The sequence below is a fragment of the Dreissena polymorpha genome, chromosome 13 (genome assembly GCF_020536995.1).
Source record: "Dreissena polymorpha isolate Duluth1 chromosome 13, UMN_Dpol_1.0, whole genome shotgun sequence".
NCBI lineage: Eukaryota > Metazoa > Mollusca > Bivalvia > Myida > Dreissenidae > Dreissena > Dreissena polymorpha.
The window spans coordinates 20,298,149-20,317,698 of record NC_068367.1 but is presented as its reverse complement, the minus strand read 5'-3'; the positions used below and the strand labels follow the sequence as shown (position 1 = coordinate 20,317,698).

Here is a 19,550-nt window from a genome sequence, read left to right as displayed (position 1 = left end):
TGCATTAAGCATTTTATCTCATTTGCACTCTAGAGGCAACAATTGTCATCTAATGGTGTCGGAACTTTGATAGAACGTTTATCTTGACATAATCTTGCCTTAATATGAAGACGGAACATTAACGTCCAAAATGTAGGTCACCATTGGAAAACTTGTCTCGGTCTATGTCTTCCTCTTAATGACACTTGGTCAGCATGTTTATCTTGACACTATGGAGGCCACGACTGAATCTGGGTCAAGTTGGGTCAAAAAATAGATCTTTAAGTCTTTAAAGATTTGTGTCTGTGGTCTCAGGTAAGAGCTTAATGGAAATGATCGGTGTCTTATTCACTGTTTATTGCCAGCATTTATATTTATGATGTTGTTGTTTTTTTAGCTCACCTGTCACGAAGTGACCTGGTGAGCTTATGTGACCGTGTGATGTCCGGCGTCCGTTGTGTGTGATAGTGTGTGTGTGTGCGTCCGTCAACAATTTGTTTGTGTCGACAGTAGAGGTCACAGTTTTCATCCAATCTTAATGAAATTTGGTCAGAATGTTTATCTTGATAAAATCTGGGTTGGGATTGTATTTGGGTCATCTGGGGTAAAAAACTAGGTCACTAGGTAAAAAACTAGGTCACATAATAGGTCAAATAATAGAAAAACTTTGTGTAGACAATAGAGGTCGCAGTTTTCATCCAATCTTTATGAAATTTAGTCAGAATGTTTATCTTGATGAAATCTGGGTTGGGATTGTATTTAGGTCATCGGGGGTCAAAAACTAGGTCACTAGGTCAAAAACTAGGTCAAATAATAGAAAATCCTTGTGTAGACAGTAGAGGTCACAGTTTTCATCCAATTTTTATGAAATTTGGTCAGAATGTTAATCTTGATACAAGCTAGGTTGGGATTGTATTTGGGACATCTGGGGTCAAAAACTAGGTCACTAGGTCAAAAACTAGGTCAAATAATAGAAAAACCTTGTATAGACAAAAGAGGTCACAGTTTTTTATCCAATCTTTATGAAATTTGGTCAGAATGCTTATCTTGATGAAATCTGGGTTGGGATTGTATTCGGTTAGTCAGGTGAGCGATTCAGGGCCATCATGGCCCTCTTGTTAATTATAACTCACAAACTAAGAAGTTTAGTTTGTTGGTCTTTCCATGTCATGGTTTCCAGATGAAAGGTAACTCTTGGCATTTTCAAATAATTTTGTTACACATTTACACACCATAAAATAATGATCAAGTTCAAACGGTTACCAACAAGAATTTAAGCAAGAAGTATTCTGCTGTTTTTACTAAAATCAAAACCCGTTAATCATGGTTTGTAGAAAATAACTTTTGTTACCAACTTTGAAAAAATGTTTATGGACCAAGTTAAATAAAGTATTTAGAGAATGATTTGACCATTGCATATACAAGTTAGTATGCTGGTTACTAAAGAGGAAATGGTGATGCCAGTTGTTGGTCAATGTCACAAAAATTACACATATGTGGAGACTTTTTTAATGGCTGCAAGTTGGAACATGATTGTTTTTGGGACACCTTTTGTTACAATTTTGTCATTGCATAGCATTTCAAGTATATGCTAACATTCTAACATGCTGCTAGTATTACAAATTGAGTATTTAATTTGAGGCAAGGTACCCATGGCTTTTTCCCACTTGTGTGATTTTTATCCATTGCCAAAGGTAGAGGAATATAGAAATGGCATTGTCCGTCTGTCATTCCGTCCCTCCTTCCATCATTACATCCCTCCTTCAGTCACAAAATTTTTTAATTGGCAGGGGGCATCAATTCAACAAATTTGCTGTTTTATTTGGAAATTGAGGAAGATGACAAGTTATGTTTGACAGCTGATATAAAATTAAAGGTATCGGATGAGCGTCCTAGGTCCCTCAGGGCAGTCTTGTGCAATCTGTACAACATTGCAGGGAGAGATATGAAAGATGGTCAAAAGATATTCCAGACATGTGCTAAAAACATATTGATAAAGAGTGCAATTGTACTTACTGATGATTGTGGACATGGCAGGCATGACATATTAGCTCACTGTGGTCCTCACAGAATCCTGTCAGTTTTTCTTTCTTGTGCTTCTGACATTGCTCTAGTTGGCTAACATTGGACTCAGGCCACTGGCTGATGTTTTTCTTGCCCAAAAGTGCATGCTTTGTGTAAAAAGAGTTATGATAATCAACACACTTACTACAGTAAAATTTAGAACAATCCTCACAGTAAAATTCAGCCTCTGTGTTTCTGTCATTTTCCTGACAGCGGAAACAAGAAAAGTCAAAGAATGATTTTGATCCTATATTTATTGAACTCTCCATATTGGAAGCCACTTTTGTCACTACTGATAACTTCTTTGGTTGTTAACTTAAACATTGAAATGCAATCTTAGTTACTGATGTCAGGTGATATCCGGTTATCTGACTGCGTATCTTGTCCTACTTTCGTTGTAATAAAGACTCTTATCACTGGGTTTATTTGCAACACGTTAACCTATTGACATTTTATGGTTTAAAATGTTTACAGAACACTTCATCTGCTGTAAAATAATTGATTTATCTACAGATAAATATGGCATTTTTGTATTCATGGCAAGAGATAAACTCCAGGGAACTTAACAAGTTTTCATGCAAAATGAACATGTAGAATACAATCAAAATTGAGTCAAATATATACGCATCTTATATTGAGAGCTGAAAGTATGACATGAAACTTGTTAGGTGGAAAATTTACAGCTCACATGAGCCTGTAGTGCTTGTGGGGAACTTTAGGATACAATGCTGTCTGTCATCGGTCAGTACTTTCGTAAATGATCACGTGATCTTTTTCTTCTCATCCCCCCCCCCTCATGAACTTCTTTGAAGATTTTAATAAAACCTGTTGATTGTGCTTCAATCAGTGCTTGCACACGTCCAATACAATTTTGTTCAACAACTTTTCCTCCTGAACTGTTAGGCATTGTTATCAAACTTCACAGGAATGATCCTTGGGCGACTGTTTTTCATAGTTGTTTAATACTTGTTTTAGTGGGTTGCATGATGTAGGACACTGGAGCTTAAATATATCTTTAAAAAGGGCACTTTAATGTTGTCTTATGTGATACCAAAAGGGTAAACAAATGATAATTTGGTGTGTAACATCATCTAGAGGTTCTCTACTAAGTTGTTTCATGCCCATGGGGTCAGAACTGGACGCACACCAGGGATAAAGAAATTGATATATAAAATATAGAGACTTGAATAGTAAATAACTTTGAAAATTTTATATGAGGCTGCAATGGTGAGGTGTTCAGTATTGAGTGTATAACATTGTAGGGTGGTCCTCTACAAAGTTTCTTCAAAGTGTTCAAAATTGACCACTCCCTGGTGGTGACTTGTTATCCCCGGCCGTAGGAGGAGGGATATTGTTTTGGCATTGTCCGTCCGTCTGTCTGTCCGTCACACTGCGTTTAGGTTTCGAAAAATGCTCATATGTCGCTTCAGGTGTAACCTTCATATTTGGTATGCATGTGTATATGGACAAGGTCTTTCCATACGCACACAAATTATGACCCCTTTGACCTTGACTTTGAACTTAGGGTCCGCGTTAAGGTTTAGAAATCTGCGTTTAGGTTTCGAAAATGCGTTTTTTTGGGGGCATATGTCTTCCGATGGAGACAGCTATTTTTATGCCCCCTTTCGAAGAAATGGGGGTATATTGCTTTGCACATGTCGGTCAGTCTGTCGGTCCGTCCACCAGGTGGTTTCCGGATGATAACTCAAGAACGCTTGGGCCTAGGATCATGAAACTTAATAGGAACATTGATCATGATTCGCAGATGACCCCTATTGATTTTGAGGTCACTAGGTCAAAGGTCACAGGTCAAGGTCACGGTTACTGGAAATAGGAAAATGGTTTCTGGATGATAACTCAAGAACGCTTTTGCCTGGGATCATGAAATTTCATAGGGACATTGGTCATGACCGGCAGATGAGGTCACTAGGTCAAAGGTCAAGGTCACTGGTCAAGGTTACGGTTACTGGAAATAGGAAAATGGTTTCTGGAAGATAACACAAGAACGCGTATGCCTGGGATCATGAAATTTCATAGGGACATTTGTCATGACCGGCAGATGATCCTTATTGATTTTCAGGTCACTAGGTCAAGGTCACAGTGACCTGAAGCAGTTAAATCGTTGACTGGAAATAGGAAAATGATTTCCTGATGATAACTCAAGATACGCTTATGCCTGAGATCATTGGTCATAACCGGCAGATGACCCCTTGTGATTTTCAGGTCACTAGGTCAAAGGTCAAGGTCACAGTGACCTAAAGCAGTAAAATGGTTAACTGGAAATAGGAAAATGGTTTCCGGATGATAACTCAAGAACACTTACACCTGGTATCATGATATTTCATGGGGACATTGGTCATCAGACTGGCAGATGACCCCTATTGATTTTGAGGTCACTAGGTTAAAGGTGTAGGTCACAGTGACTGGAAATAGGTAAATGGTTTCCTGATGATAACTCAAGAACGCTTAGGCCTGGGATCACGAAACCACCATCACCACCACCACCACCACCACCACCATTACCACCACCACCACCACCACTATTCACAGTGACAAAAAATGTATTGACACAATGGCTGCCACTACAACTGACAGCCCATATGGGGGCATGCATGTTTTACAAACAGGCCTTGTGTCTATTTATGGTAGTGGATCTAAAGATAATTATTTTATTGTTTCATTTTGTTTGTCTTATCAAGAGGGCACATTTGGTATTGCCTTTTAGAAAAGATTACAATAACATGTAGCAATATGCATCACTCCACTTGTTATAATGATAAGTTTAAAAAGGCATGTATCCAAAATGCACAATCTAAGAACTTAGTAATTTATTTATTACAGAGATATTAACTGTATAGGATCAATGATGAAAGCCAACCATAAGCACGCACCAGTTTCTAGGTGGTATTCAAGGGAGGTAACTAAGAGTTCACATTGTCATAGACACAGTATCATGAACATTCTCAATTTTTTAGTTCCGCTCTGAACATGATATTTATGCCCCCCTTCGAAGAAGAGGGGGTATATTGTTTTGCTCATGTCGGTCCGGCGGTCTGTCCATCTGTCCGTCCACCAGATGGTTTCCAGATGAAAACTCAAGAACCCTTAGGCCTAGGATCATGAAACTTCATAGGTACATTGATCATGACTGGCAGATGATCCCTATTGATTTTCAGGTCATTAGGTGAAAGGTCACGGTTACGGTGACTTGAACCAGTAAAATGGTTTCCGGATGATAACTCAAGAACGCTTAGGCCTATGATCATGAAACTTCATAGGTACATTGATCATGACTCGCAGATGCCCCCTATTGATGTTCAGGTCACTAGTTTTAAATTATATTGAAATGTATGACCTTGTTAAAACTCTAGAGGTCACATTTATTTTCTGATCATCATGAAACTTGGTCTGAAGATTTGTCCCAATGATATCTTGGATGAGTTTGAAAATGTTTTTTTTTCTTAAAAAACATGGCCACCGGGGGGGGGGGGGGGGGGGGGCATTTTTATGCCCCCCTTCAAAGAAGAGGCGGTATATTGATTTGCTCATGTCGGTCCATTCGTATGTATGTCCATATGTCCGTCCACCAGATGGTTTCGGGATGATAACTCAAGAGCGCTTAGGCCTAGGATCATGAAACTTCATAGGTACATTGATCATGACTCGCAGATGACCCCTATTGATTTTCAGGTCACTAGGTCAAAGGTCAAGGTCAGGGTGACCTGAAATAGTAAAATGGTTTCTGGATGATAACTCAAGAACGCTTATGCCTAGGATCATGAAACTTCATAGGTACATTGATCATGACTTGCAGATAACCCCTATTGATTATCAGGTCAGTAGGTCAAAGGTTTAAGGTCACGGTGACCCGAAATAGTAAAATGGTTTCCAGATGATAACTCAAGAACGCTTAGGCCTAGGATCATGAAACTTCATAGGTACATTGATCATGACTCGCAGATGACCCTTATTGATTTTGAGGTCACTAGGTCAAAGGTCAAGGTCACGGTGACCCGAAATAGTAAAAGGGTTTCCGGATGATAACTCAAGAACGCTAATGCCTAGGATCATGAAACCTCGTAGGTACATTGATCATGACTCGCAGATGACCACTATTGATTTTCAGGTCACTAGTTTTAAATTATATTGAAATGTATTACCTTGTTTACACTCTAGAGGTCAATGATTTATTTTCTGATCGTCATGAAACTTGGTCTAAAGATTTGTCCCAATGATATCTTGGACGAGTTTGAAATTGTTGTTTTTTTGCTTAAAAAACATGGCCACCAGGGGCGGGGCATTTTTATGCCCCATTTCGAAGAAGAGGGGGTATATTGTTTTGCTCATTTTGGTCCGTCCGTATGTATGTCCGTATGTCCATCCACCGGATGGTTTCGGGATGATGACTCAAGAACGCTTAGGCTTAGGATCATGAAACTTCATAGGTACATTATCATGACTCGCAGATGACCCCTATTGATTTTCAGGTCACTAGGGCAAAGGTCAAGGTAAGGGTGACCTGAAATAGTAAAATGGTTTCCGGATGATAACTCAAGAACGCTTAGGCCTAGGATCATGAAACTTCATAGGTACATTGATCATGACTTGCAGATGACCCTTATTGATTTTGAGGTCACTAGGTCAAAGGTCAAGGTAACAGTGACCCGAAATAGTAAAAGGGTTTCCGGATGATAACTCAAGAACACTTATGCCTAGGATCATGAAACTTCATAGGTACATTTATCACGACTCGCAGATGACCCCTATTGATTTTCAGGTCACTAGGTCAAAGGTCAAGGTCACGGTGACCCGAAATAGTAAAATGGTTTCGGGATGATAACTCAAGAAAGCTTAGGCCTAGGATCATGAAACTTCATAGGTACATTGATAATGACTCGCAGATAAGCCCTATTGATTATCAGGTCACTAGGTCAAAGGTCAAGGTCACGGTGACCCGAAATAGTAAAATGGTTTCCGGATGATAACTCAAGAACGCTAAGGCCTAGGATCATGAAACTTCATAGGTACATTGATCATGACTTGCAGATGACCCTTAATGATTTTGAGGTCACTAGGTCAAAGGTCAAGGTCACAGTGACCCGAAATAGTAAAATGGTTTCCGGATGATAACTCAAGAACGCTTATGCCTAGGATCATGAAACTTCACAGGTACATTTATCACGACTCGCAGATGACCTCTATTGATTTTCAGGTCACTAGGTCAAAGGTCAAGGTCACGGTGACCCGAAATAGTAAAAGGGTTTCCGGATGATAACTCAAGAACGCTTATGCCTAGGATCATGAAACTTCATAGGTACATTGATCATGACTCACAGATGACCCCTATTGATTTTCAGGTCACTAGGTCAAAGGTCACGGTGATCCGAAATAGTAAAATGGTTTCCGGATGATAACTCAAGAACACTTATGCCTAGGATCATGAAACTTCACAGGTACAATTTGATCATGACTCGTAGATGACCCCTATTGACTTTCAGGTCACTAGGTCAAAGGTCAAGGTCACGGTGACCCGAAACAGTAAAATGGTTTCCGGAAGATAACTCAAAAACGCTTATGCTTAAGGATCATGAAACTTCATAGGTACATTGATCATGACTGGCAGATGACCCCTATTGATTTTCAGGTCACTAGGTCAAAGGTCAAGGTCATTTGAAAAAAAAGTTATGAGCTATTGAGCAATTATTATAAGAGCAATTCAAATGGTTCTGACAGTTGCTAAATAATAAGAAAGCACAAAATCTAAATGCATAATACGAGTTGTGCACGGTAGTAAGAAATTTGGTAATTAAAGACTAAAAAAAAATTGTGTTTATATAGGCACAAAATAGTAAATACCAAAGGTATGAATATTTGATTATGCAATTGAATGAAAGTGTATATATTTGAATACAGTTCATACATATAAAAGGTGGATGTGAACTAGAACTAGTTAAAGATAATTTAGTCAGCAAAATATAATGAAAGGAAAGGCAGATAACACTTTGACATAAGTAATGACATATAAAATGGTCATCAACAAATATAAAATCTAAAAACAACAATAGCGGAAAACTGTACAATACATACTTGCTATGACTCTACATATTGTTTAGAACAGAACACATGGTAACAGTTAAACTATCCTAGAAGTGAATTCAATTCATTCAAACTGATCTCAATTGCATTCTGTTTAACTTTTCTTATTATAAGTGCAATGCAAATGGTTCTGACAGTTGATAAATAAAAACTGTCCCAAAACGCACTCTGCAGTTCTTTTTACATTGCATAAGAATTTTATCACAATATATTAGATCAAAACAAATCTCCACAAGTAAATCATGTATCTAAATATGAGTCATTTTGGAGATTTAGATCAAGATTACAACAATACACTGATTATATACAATTTAAATGAAAAATAATCGTCAACGAAATGCAGTTGATTCCTTGCAACATTACACTAAATAATAGATCTATGCTGTCAAGAACTTCATTACGAACGTACTTTTTAAACATATTCACAGATATGACATTACTTGGCAAAACAGTTAATCATCCATGTGAATTATGTAATGTTATGTAACAGTGAATATAAGTTTGGTCAGGCCAAGAATTATTGTTGACAGTACTTGTTCCAAAATGTCTGCACTGAAACTGGTTAAACAAAACTATTTTACTTTAAACACTAGGATTTTGTTCCTAGCCCATTGTCCCACAATGATGGATGCTGTGCTCCTATTGAAGTAGACTGACTCTGGGTAAGCTAGTATATCCCTCTTGGAAGCAAGAGTTGCCAGCTTCTTCTTGCCTTCACCATCCAGCTGAATGATAGTGTTGGATGACCCTCCACAGACCAGAACCTGTCCCAGATCAGTAACATTGATACCATTTGGTTCTTGCAGGTCTGGGTTGGTGAAGGTGTGGAGAACTGTGCCATCTGTGGCCAGGGTGAGGACCTTGTGATGGGAACAGTTGGTGACAAATATCTTGTCACCTGAAGGACTCACTGCACACATACATACTGTAAAAGAGTGTCATATCATTGAAGTGACTTCTTTATAGAATTATTATGCTAATAAAAATATTCTTACACAAACCTCATTATGTACAATAACATTCTCTCAGTCAGTAAATGTACTCCTTGACATAGTCAGAGCATGCGGACATAATTATTATTGTGGCATTATTATCCCCCGCCATAGGCGGAGGGATATTGTTTTGGCGTTGTCTATCCTTCTGTCTTTTTATCCTCCGCCATAGACGGAGGGATATTGTTTTGGCAATGTCTGTCCGTCTTTCCGTCCATCTTTCCATCCGTCTGTCTGTCCGTCCGTCCGGCGTCATATCTTGGAAGTGCTTTTGCAGATTTTATTGAAACTTGGTATGAGTGGCATTATACACCATCTGTTAATAATGGAGTTATGGCCCTTTGTATCTTGAAAAAATGCTTTTTGTGTCAAGAAGCATATTGGCGGGGGTTATCAATTCAACAAATTTGCTTGTTTAAATTAGACTCTTAAAACGATGAAAAAGTCCCATACAGGGAAGAAAAGTCATAAAAATACTAAGGCAAAGGAAGAGCTTTATTGTTAAGGAGTTTTCATTTACAAATGAAACAATTATTAGGTATGTTATTTGCAAGCATAATTGTCTGAAATGGACAAAGGTAAAAACAATTGACCTTTGCGTAAATATGTATACCAATAATACAATTTTAATATTTCTATCATATTTATGATTATTTCAAATGTTATTGGAATATATATACCAAATTTTACCTGTGTAATAATCTGATGTATCTTCATACACTTTATTCAACAGGGCTCCTTTCATTGAATACTTGTAAATTGAATTCCAAGAGGTGAGATACAGGTCTTGTAGATTATGAGCAATACCATTACATCTATGTTGAAACTTTAACTTCCTGCCCTTAACCAGTCGCCCATCATTCACCAAGACAAACTGGACCTCATGTGTGTCATACTGATTCACAGTAACAGCTACTTCACTTGCTGTGATTTTACACATGTCATATGGCCAATCAGTTAAATCACAATGTCCCACCACCTGGTATTGATGATTGAGTAGCTTAACTCGTTTATTAACAAAATCTGCAACAAGGATCTCATCATCAGAGAGAACACAGATGGCCCTGATAGTGCAGATTCTATCTAAATCACCTGGTATGCTCACATCATACTCTGACTTTCCTTGTATAGTGAATACCTGGTCTGGATCACCTAACACTAATATTTCCTTGGTACTGAGTACAATCTTCTCAAGACCTGACAATTTAGACAAGTACTGTTGAACATCACTGTTAGCCAGGAATCTCAGTGAACTTTCTACCTGAACAGAGTTCTCCTTCAGATAAGTTTCAGATTGCTTTACTTGTTCCAGACATTTCTTACTTGCAATAAATGTGAGTTCTGATTTGCCCTTATCAATAATGTCATTTATTGCACCACTGAGTTGTTTTAGTTCATTTTTAAGCTTGATGCAGTTGTCTAAATCAGTTTTAATAGAAGCTTTTAGACTGGTCATCTTATCATCTAGCTCTTGTATAGTGTTTTTTTCAATCTTGTCTAAAATGATATTTATTGTCTGGCGTGTGTCACATATTTCATCTAATAGTTTGTCGTATAAAGCTTGCAAAGTCAGCATGTTGGTGTTCCTATGGTTCTCAAGTTTCTTGACTTCTTCGAGTATAGTTTGGATCTTTCTTGATAGTTGCTGCAAGTCTGGCAGAGGTCCTCTGGCTGACTCAGATATAAGTGTTACTTTAGTACACAGTCTGAAATGAAAATAACTTTTTAATATGTGTATGTGGTTTAAATGGTCATTATGCAAAAATATGTCTGAACCTTTGTTCATAATATTTGTATTGTTTTTAAAATGATTTTTTCAGGTAATAAGATATGGACAGTAATTTTAATACTGGTTTTTATTTTGAAGAAGCAAAAAATGAATACTAGTCATCATTGTTCTTTTATTTTCATGTTTTTCACACACAAAAATAACTTAAAAATAATAGATATGAATAATACTGAATTAATTGGTCTTTTTAGGACAGCATTTATCGTTTTTGAATGCATATATATATATGTATATATCTGAGTTACCTGTGATTGAGGAAAGCACAATTAGTGCAGCACAGCTGACTGTGGTCATTGCAGTACATTTCTAGATGTTTGTCTTCATGAAGGTCACACTTCAGAAGGAAATCCTGCACTTCCTTGGACGCCGGCCACTTACTTGTGTCTCCCCTTCCATACGTCACATGTTTCCCAAATAACTGACCATGAAGAGTGACACATTTTGCACAATAAAATTTCTGACAGGTATCGCAGTACAACTCCGCCCACTGGTCAATTGTGTGCTCAAGACACGGCGAACAACAAAAGTCTATAATAGATTCAGAGCATGTTTCCATTGTTGATTGAGAAAATGTAGCCATCTTGATCACTTTAGCGCAAATATTCAGTTGAAATCTGTAATCTTTTAATAACACCGTTGCAACTGGTGGCTAAAATCAACTGATATGATATTTTAATATTTTGGACTCTACTGTTTACTGATAAACATTTAAGCTATCAGTACTTGACTTCATGTTACAGTACTTGTTATTAAATCATATGAGGTGCATGTTTATACACCATCAAAGCAGCTTTTAGGCCACTACAAATTGATTTGTTGGTCGTCGAATTTCCCGCACCTATTTTTTCAAAATGGAAAAAAAAATAAAAATTACAGCTGGCACTCATTTTTGTGTCCTGTAACCATAGTGCATGTGTTGTTTTTTTAATGTGTGAAATAAAAAGCAATCTCGCAGAAACGATTTTGACGCTGAATATGAATGCCAAATAAAGTGTTTCGTAACCTTTTTAATCGATAACTGCAGACCCTAAAAAAATTTGATTGAGACTACCAGAAAAAATGGCTTCCTGCGTGAGCAGCACATGTTTTGCTGTCGTGACCGTTTTAACAAATTACAGTGAAAAGTTGCCTCAGCCAACCCTTATAAATATAAACACATCTGCTTCGTTCTGTGACTTATTTGAATGTGTTTGTTCACGTTCGAACATGCATCTATCATCAGATACCGTTGAAGCATGTTCAATTTGAAACAACATAGGAAAACATGACGTAAGATTTTTTTATGCATTTTCGCCATTAAATGGGCATATGGACAGTATTTCCCTATATGTAGGCACATGTTTCCTATAACACAATTTTAAGTGAACAAACAATAAACATAAAATCAATTAATCAAAATCAATTGGTTGACGGAACATGTTTTACAGCTAGGTCAGTGTATTTCAGAAACATCAAAAAAATTATTTGTAATGTATCAATTTATTTCAGAAAAATACAATACCGTACTAGCCATCGATATACCCCTTTTAAAATAAGGTAGTGACAATGGATTATATGCATGGCCTTTGTCCGACTGTCTGTCATCATTTTGATGATTGTCCCTCTTCAAGTGCTATTGCAACAATTGGTATACCTTTTCATAGCTTGCAACATGGTATACCTTTTCACAACTTTCACTATTTAAAGCTTCAAACAAATATAAGCAGCAGAAGGTAGACTCAATGATATGGTTATATTTCGTTGTCAAAGGTCATATGCAACTTACTCCTATAAATATGAGGTCAATATACATCGACCTCATATCGTTTAACGTCAATTTGCTGTAGCATTGTTCTGACATGAAATCATATCGGAAGCTTTAACGGCTGCAAATTCATATTACAGCGCAGAATCTTCATGGAAGAGTTATTCAATATAAAAATATATACATTATTAGTTTTGCACATGTCGGTTGGTCGGTCCATCAGTCTGTCGGTCGGTCTGTCCACCAGATGGTTTTCGGATGATAACTCAATAACGCTTATGCCTAGGATCATGAAACTTCATAGGTACATTGATCATGACTGGCAGATGAACCCTATTGATTTTCAGGTCACTAGGTCAAAGGTCAAGGTCACAGTGACAAAAAACGTATTCATACAATGGCTGGCACTACAACTGACAGCCCATATGGGGGGCATGCATGTTTTACAAACAGCCCTTGTACTTATTACATTAGAAGTTGTTTATTAAAACTTACAAGTAATGTTATTCCAGATATGAAAACACTAGCTTTAGACTTGTGTTCTACATTTTAAAGTTTAAGTGCTGAAACCTAATTTTAGTGCATTTTTATGTGAAAAGTATGTAACTCATAATTATTATCCCCACGCTTTTTAAAAAGGGTGGGGATATTGTGGTTATCTCCGCCGTCTGTCTGTTGGTCCGACCGTCCGTCCTGGCCACTATCTTCTCCTACACTATAAGCACTAGAACCTTGAAACTTACACACATGTTAGCTATGAGGATATGTGCGACTCTGCACTATTTGGAATTTTGATCTGACCCCTGGGTCAAAAGTTATGGGGGTTGGGGTGGGGCCGGGTCAGAGATTTTCACTCATTTTTATACCCCCTGTAGGGTGGCATATAGCAGTTGAACTGTCCGTCAGTCCGTATGTCAGTCCGTCCGTCCGAAAACTTTAACATTGGCCATAACTTTTTTAATATTGACGATAGCAGCTTGATATTTGGCATGCATGTGTATCTCATGGAGCTGCACATTTTGAGTGGTAAAATTTCAAGGTGAACATCATCCTTCAAGGTCTAGGGATCGAAAAAACAAAGCCAAGGGACGTACTAAGCTTTAAATTGACATAATTATCTGACCTGCAAAATTATATAAAAAAATGTAATTAATCAAAGTTGCGCAGTCGGCGGCATTGTGTTTCTGACAAACAAATTGTGGTAAAAGGTCAAGGTCATCTTTCAAGGTCTAAGGTCAAAAATACAAATCAAAGGGAAGTTTGAGCTTTAAAGGGACATAATTATTCAATATTGAACATAGCAACTTGATATTTGGCATGCATGTGCATCTCATGGAGCCGCACATTGAGTGGTGAATCTACAGTCACAGTAGTGGATTTTAATTATTTGCTACTAAAAATAGAGTGGCTTTTAATTATTTGCTACTAAAAATAGAGATTTGTTAGAGACAATTATTTTCAAGGGTAGTAATTTATATAATTATAAATCTCATATTATATATTTCCTTACCAAGAATTTAACTTCTTTTCACAGTTACTGTACACATTTTTTATTTTGATTATTTTTAACTCAAATGAATGATTTGTCAAAGTTTTTTTAATTATATAATTATCATTTCTTTACTGTACTAATTTGTGAATGGTAGGGTTCATTACATACCTATGTCTATAGGTACATGATGAACTCTGGCTATGATCTCTTTGATAAACCACAGGCCTTGGTTGTCAGTGATGTCTGACTTGGTCATTTTGACTGTCTACAGACCCCTCCCCATTGGTTGGATTGGACAAAATCCAAGGGAAGTAATAAGCTTTAAAGGGAGATGATTCTTATACCTGCCAAATGATAAATAGAAATGTTATCTCAAAGTGGCGCAGTAGGGGGCATTGTGTTTCTGACGAACACATCTCTTGTTATATGTTATTTTACATTAACTTCTTCATTTCTACACCGATTGACTTCTAATTGATACTGGACATCTCTTATGACAGTACAGTTAATCTTAACTATGCATGGCCCCATTACCAACCCTGGGGCGCCCCGCCCACATAGACCACGGCCACCAAAAATTGCCTTTTACTATAATTTCTTCATTTCTACACCGATTGACTTCTAATTGATACTGAACCTCTTTAATGACAATACGGTCAATCTCAAGTATGCATGGCCCCATTTCCAACCCTGGGGCGCCCCGCCCCTATAGACCACATCCACAAAAAATTGCCTTTTACTATAATTTCTTTAATATCTACACCGAGTCACTTCAAATTGATACTGACTTTCTCTTATGACAATACGGTTAATCTCAACTATGCATGGCCCCATTACCAACCCTAGGGTTCCCCGCCCACATAGGCCACTCCTACCCAAAATTGCCTTTTACTATAATTTCTTCATTTCTACACCAATTCACTTCTAATTGATACTGAACATCTCTTATGACAATATGGTCAATCTCAACTATGCATGGCCCCATTACCAACCCTGGGGCGCCCTGCCCACATAGGCCACACCCACCCAAAATTGCCTTTTACTATAACTTCTTCATTTCTACACCGATTCACTTCTAATTGACACTGAACTTCTGTTATGACAATACGGTCAATTTCAACTATGCATGGCCCCATTACCAACCCTGGGGCGCCCCTGGGTCAAACATGCGGCATGGGGATACATGTCGGCCACTGCCGCGCCATTTCTAGTTATTGCTTGTTTGTACATAGATTCTTTTCTTTGTATAAGAATTGATTTGAATGTAAACAATAGCTGTTTAAACCTGTATCTCTTGTTAATGCAATATTTTTCTATCGAAATGGGATATTTGTTATTCTTTCGCTCTTCGCTCCCTCGAAAATTTTCCTGTTTTCAAAGAAAAAAAATTCACTCGCCTCTTCAACTCTTTTTTTTTTTTAATCCGTTGACCAACAAATCAATTTGGAGTGGCCTTAGCTTCAGTTACTGAGATCCCATGTTGAATATTATTTTGGTATCCAAGACATTTTCTGTTATACTTAAAGATACATACAACCAAAAATTACACTGTGTAAGTGTTTTTAAAATGTGTTGACACTGAGATATACATCCATAACATGACATATTGACACAATATTTTTGTATACTGAAAACTTCTACTTTAAACCTTTTTAGGAAAGATTACTGCACATAACACACCTATTATTATAATAACTCTCACAGTTACTCCATTTAAGTGAAACAATAGTGAAAACATATTTTGCTGAATTTATAAATTTAAAGTATTTGAACATTTCTGTTTTAAATAGGCTTCTTGGAAAATTACATTCAATGAAACTCATTAGACACATTATTAACTCTATTGGTAGAATAACCGGTAATTTAACTGAAAGATCCATATACATATAACCACATACATAGAACTAAATGATGGAAACATATATCTCACTCTAATTGAAATTTAAAAGATGTGCAGACACTATATTAAGTGTAAACATAAGAGTTGAACTAAAGCTTGAATGTGGGTGCGGGTGGGGGATGAATAACATTAATTTTGCTGTAACTACTTTTTTACCTATACAGTCAAAACTGGCCTAACAGTAACTTGAGATTAACGATCAACTTGAGACAACTTTCAGTCTGGAACCCCCCCCCCCAACGAGAATGACTCTATATTACACTTGAGAATATCGGTCCATTGTCCATAACAGCCAACGGCCAGTATATTTCACTCCGAAAGTCATGTTTGAACTGAAAAAGATGGTCACGCGTCAGTCGTTTCGTGTCACGAAAATTAAGAACACAAATGAAACATGTGCACGTAACAAGAATAACGTGTATTAGTAGCAATTAATGACTGCATTCATAGCGACAAAGCATAAGCGCTCGACAAAGTCAATAGATCTTCATCGCCGATAAGGTGTTACAATCAGCAATTAGCTGGCAAGTGTTGTTATAAATCATGTTGTTATTAGAAGAAGGCGATAAAAGGGTTAGTGATCATCCATTCAGGAAAAATATGCATTCAATCGCAACTTTTATAACAAACGTAACATTTTTTCAACAAGATTTTGGCGTCGTTTTGTTTGAATGAGAACGATACAGTTACACCGTACCTTCGGTTTATGACAGCAAATCCGTTTTTATACTTGTTTGGACGTGACGTCAATGACACGTGACAATCTTTATTTTAAAAAACATCCCAATGAATGTAATGCAAACTGTCGGATTTACTGAATGAGCGAGATGCATGAGCAAACAACAATTCTATCGTTGATAAAGTCATAGATTTAATTGTAAAATAGTTATGAAATGAAAATCAATTTTAAAAAAAAGACATTGTTCTGTATTATTTAATAGAAACTGGCATTGGTTTGTTCTTGAGAAATGCAGTTCAGGTTTTTAAGAGTATTTGAAGCCAATCAAGAACTGTTCATAAAAAGCTTTTGGAATGATCATGAACTTGCATAATGAAAAATGCATATTATGAACACTTTATGAATTGATGAAGACAAATCATAAAACCATGGATAAGTGATCAATTTGATGAGGGTCTTTTCTAGCCTTTTAATTATTTGTCGTACATCCAAATGAATGTCCCTGTGGACATATAAGAACAGAACAGAAAAAAACAGTTTATTTTTACTTCCGCATGTGAAGCTCATCATTGTTAACATGAATATAAAATAACAACATGCGTTGTAGTGCACACAAAACACACATTATTTTAAAGAACAGTTAATCTAAATAAACAGAAAATTAACATATTTTGTGAACATATTTCGTGAGAATGTCACATGGATGAGGTTAATACATGGTGATCACACAATGTTATACGTATATAGTTTTACAATTGTAGCAATAATTACATAATTCAGACCTAATTTTCTTTGTAAGAAAATGTAGTAGTATTTAACACTACACATATATGACATTTTCTCTTATTTTAAAGCATTTTTAACTAAACATGGCTTAAGCTTTCTTTATACAGTGTTGTTTGAACTATTGAGTAGTTTACAATAACATTTGAACCATTAAAACAGTACTGGCGGATTGTTCTCCCTTAATTGTGGGTTGAACATAATCCTCAAATATGAGTTGAGTCTACCTTCACCTGCCCACTTCCCAGACGCTTCATATGTTCTGATAATTATTCATAGATTGGAAATAAATCATCTACTGTTCTCTAGGCTACAAAAAAGAAAACTTTGAAAAAAGACTCTGAAATATGATCCTGATTTTGATGATTTTTCTTATGTGAAACATCGATGAAACAAGTTTACAACCTTAATTAATAGTGTATGTTGGTTAATATATTTAATAGATGCTCCTCCCCCTCTCCCCCAAAACCAGCATTTAGTGTGGTTAATGTTACATCCATATGCCCTGTGCTCTGGGAAAACGGGGTTTAATGCATGTGCGTATAGTGTAGTTCTTGATTAGATTGTGCATTCCGCACAGGCTAATTAGGGACAACACTTTTGGCCTTATATGTATTGTTTTAAAGTCTCTTCTTAGCAAAAATGCAGTTTAGGCAGAAAGTGTTGCACATGCATTAAACCTCCTTTTCACAGAGCCCGGCACATTTATACTAATATACATGTCTAGTCTTTGCGCCCCTGGATTGCCTAGTGATAATTGATCATCACTATCAGCAGTATATGAGTCCGTAAGTCTTTCCGTCCGTCCGTCCGGCACCTTTGTGTCTGGAGCCATATCTGGGAAGTGCTTTGTCGGATTTCATTGAAACTTGGTATGAGTATATATATGGATAAGAGGATGATGCACTCCAAATGGCATTGTACACCATCTGTTAATAACGGAATTATGGCCCTTTGTATCTTGAAAAAATGCTCATTTTTGTGTCCGGAGCCATATCTTAAAAGTGCTTTGGCGGATTTCATTGAAACTTGGTATGAGTATATATATAGATAGGAGGATGATGCACGCCAAATTGCATTGTACAACATCTGTTAATAACGGAGTTATGGCCCTTTGTATCTTGAAAAAATGCTTTTTTGAGTGTCAAAAACAACACTTTTGTGTCCAGAAGTATATTGGCGGGGGATATCAATTCAATGAATTTGCTTGTTTTCTCAATTTTGCTGTCACAAATCAACTATTAAAACAGTCAGACAACCTTTTTTGTAAAAATAATGTTTTTACCAAATTTTCCGAATTGCAATGAGGGAACGTTTGTCGTCTTCTGAATGTTAAAGGTAGTGTGACTAATACATTTTGTAAAATTTCAGGAGAAGCAAAAAAACTATTTTATTATAATTATAAAGATTTTTCAGTGTCCCATTTTTTATGCTCCCCCCCCCCCCAAAAAAAATGTTGGGGGAGCATATAGTCGCTGCTTCGTCTGTCCGTCCGTCCGTGTGTCTGTCCATGCACAATTTTTGTCCGGGCTATTTCTCAGCAACTTAATTAATGACCGGAATTCAATGAAACTTTATGGGAAGCTACACTACCAAGAGGAGAGGTGCATATTATCAGCGCCTTGTATTCGGATGATTTTTCACAGAGTTATGGCCCTTTGAAATTTTCCATTAACTGTACATATAGTGCAATTCTTGTCCAGGCCATTTCTCAGCAACTAATGACCGGAATTCAATGAAACTTTATGGGAAGCTTCACTACCAAGAGGAGATGTGCATATTATCAGCGGGTTCTAGTAGGATGATTTTTCACAGAGTCATGGCCCTTTGAAATTTTCTATAAAAAAATTATTGTCCCCCCAACTACTGTGCCCTCAAGACGTTTCCTTTTATCTGAATATATATATATATAGTGCAATATTGTGACAAAAAAAACTTTGGGGAGCATCACCCGTCTCCGACGGTTTCTTGTTGTATTAGTATTAAAATAAAAATTAAAAACAAAACAAAACTCCAAATTGAGATGGTTTTT

The 19,550-nt window shown here is 36.9% G+C and overlaps 3 protein-coding genes across 10 annotated transcripts in view; 1 reads left to right on the top strand and 2 right to left on the bottom strand.

The window, feature by feature from the left end:
• Positions 1 to 19,550, top strand: part of LOC127854439 (mitogen-activated protein kinase kinase kinase 20-like) — a 219,546-nt gene that overhangs the window by 54,723 nt on the left and 145,273 nt on the right. The window lies entirely within an intron of this gene.
• The window catches only part of LOC127854440 (RING finger domain and kelch repeat-containing protein DDB_G0271372-like), a 129,002-nt gene that overhangs the window by 5,199 nt on the left and 104,253 nt on the right, over positions 1 to 19,550 (bottom strand). Inside the window, exon 1 of one of the 2 annotated variants that reach the window (XM_052389483.1) lies at positions 1,996 to 2,391. The exons of the other annotated variant lie outside the window; for it this stretch is intronic. Coding sequence (XP_052245443.1) covers positions 1,996 to 2,312 — 317 coding nt within the window. The 5' untranslated portion in view covers positions 2,313 to 2,391. Of the gene's footprint in view, positions 1 to 1,995; positions 2,392 to 19,550 lie in introns of those variants that run through there. 2 annotated transcript variants of the gene reach the window in all.
• LOC127854442 (uncharacterized) lies at positions 7,988 to 11,566 on the bottom strand. Its single transcript, XM_052389485.1, has 3 exons — positions 11,166 to 11,566; positions 9,822 to 10,837; positions 7,988 to 9,064 (listed from the first exon to the last, which is right to left on the bottom strand). Exons 1-3 carry the CDS (start codon positions 11,498 to 11,500, stop codon positions 8,712 to 8,714), a joined length of 1,704 nt encoding a protein of 567 aa, XP_052245445.1. The 5' UTR covers positions 11,501 to 11,566; the 3' UTR covers positions 7,988 to 8,711.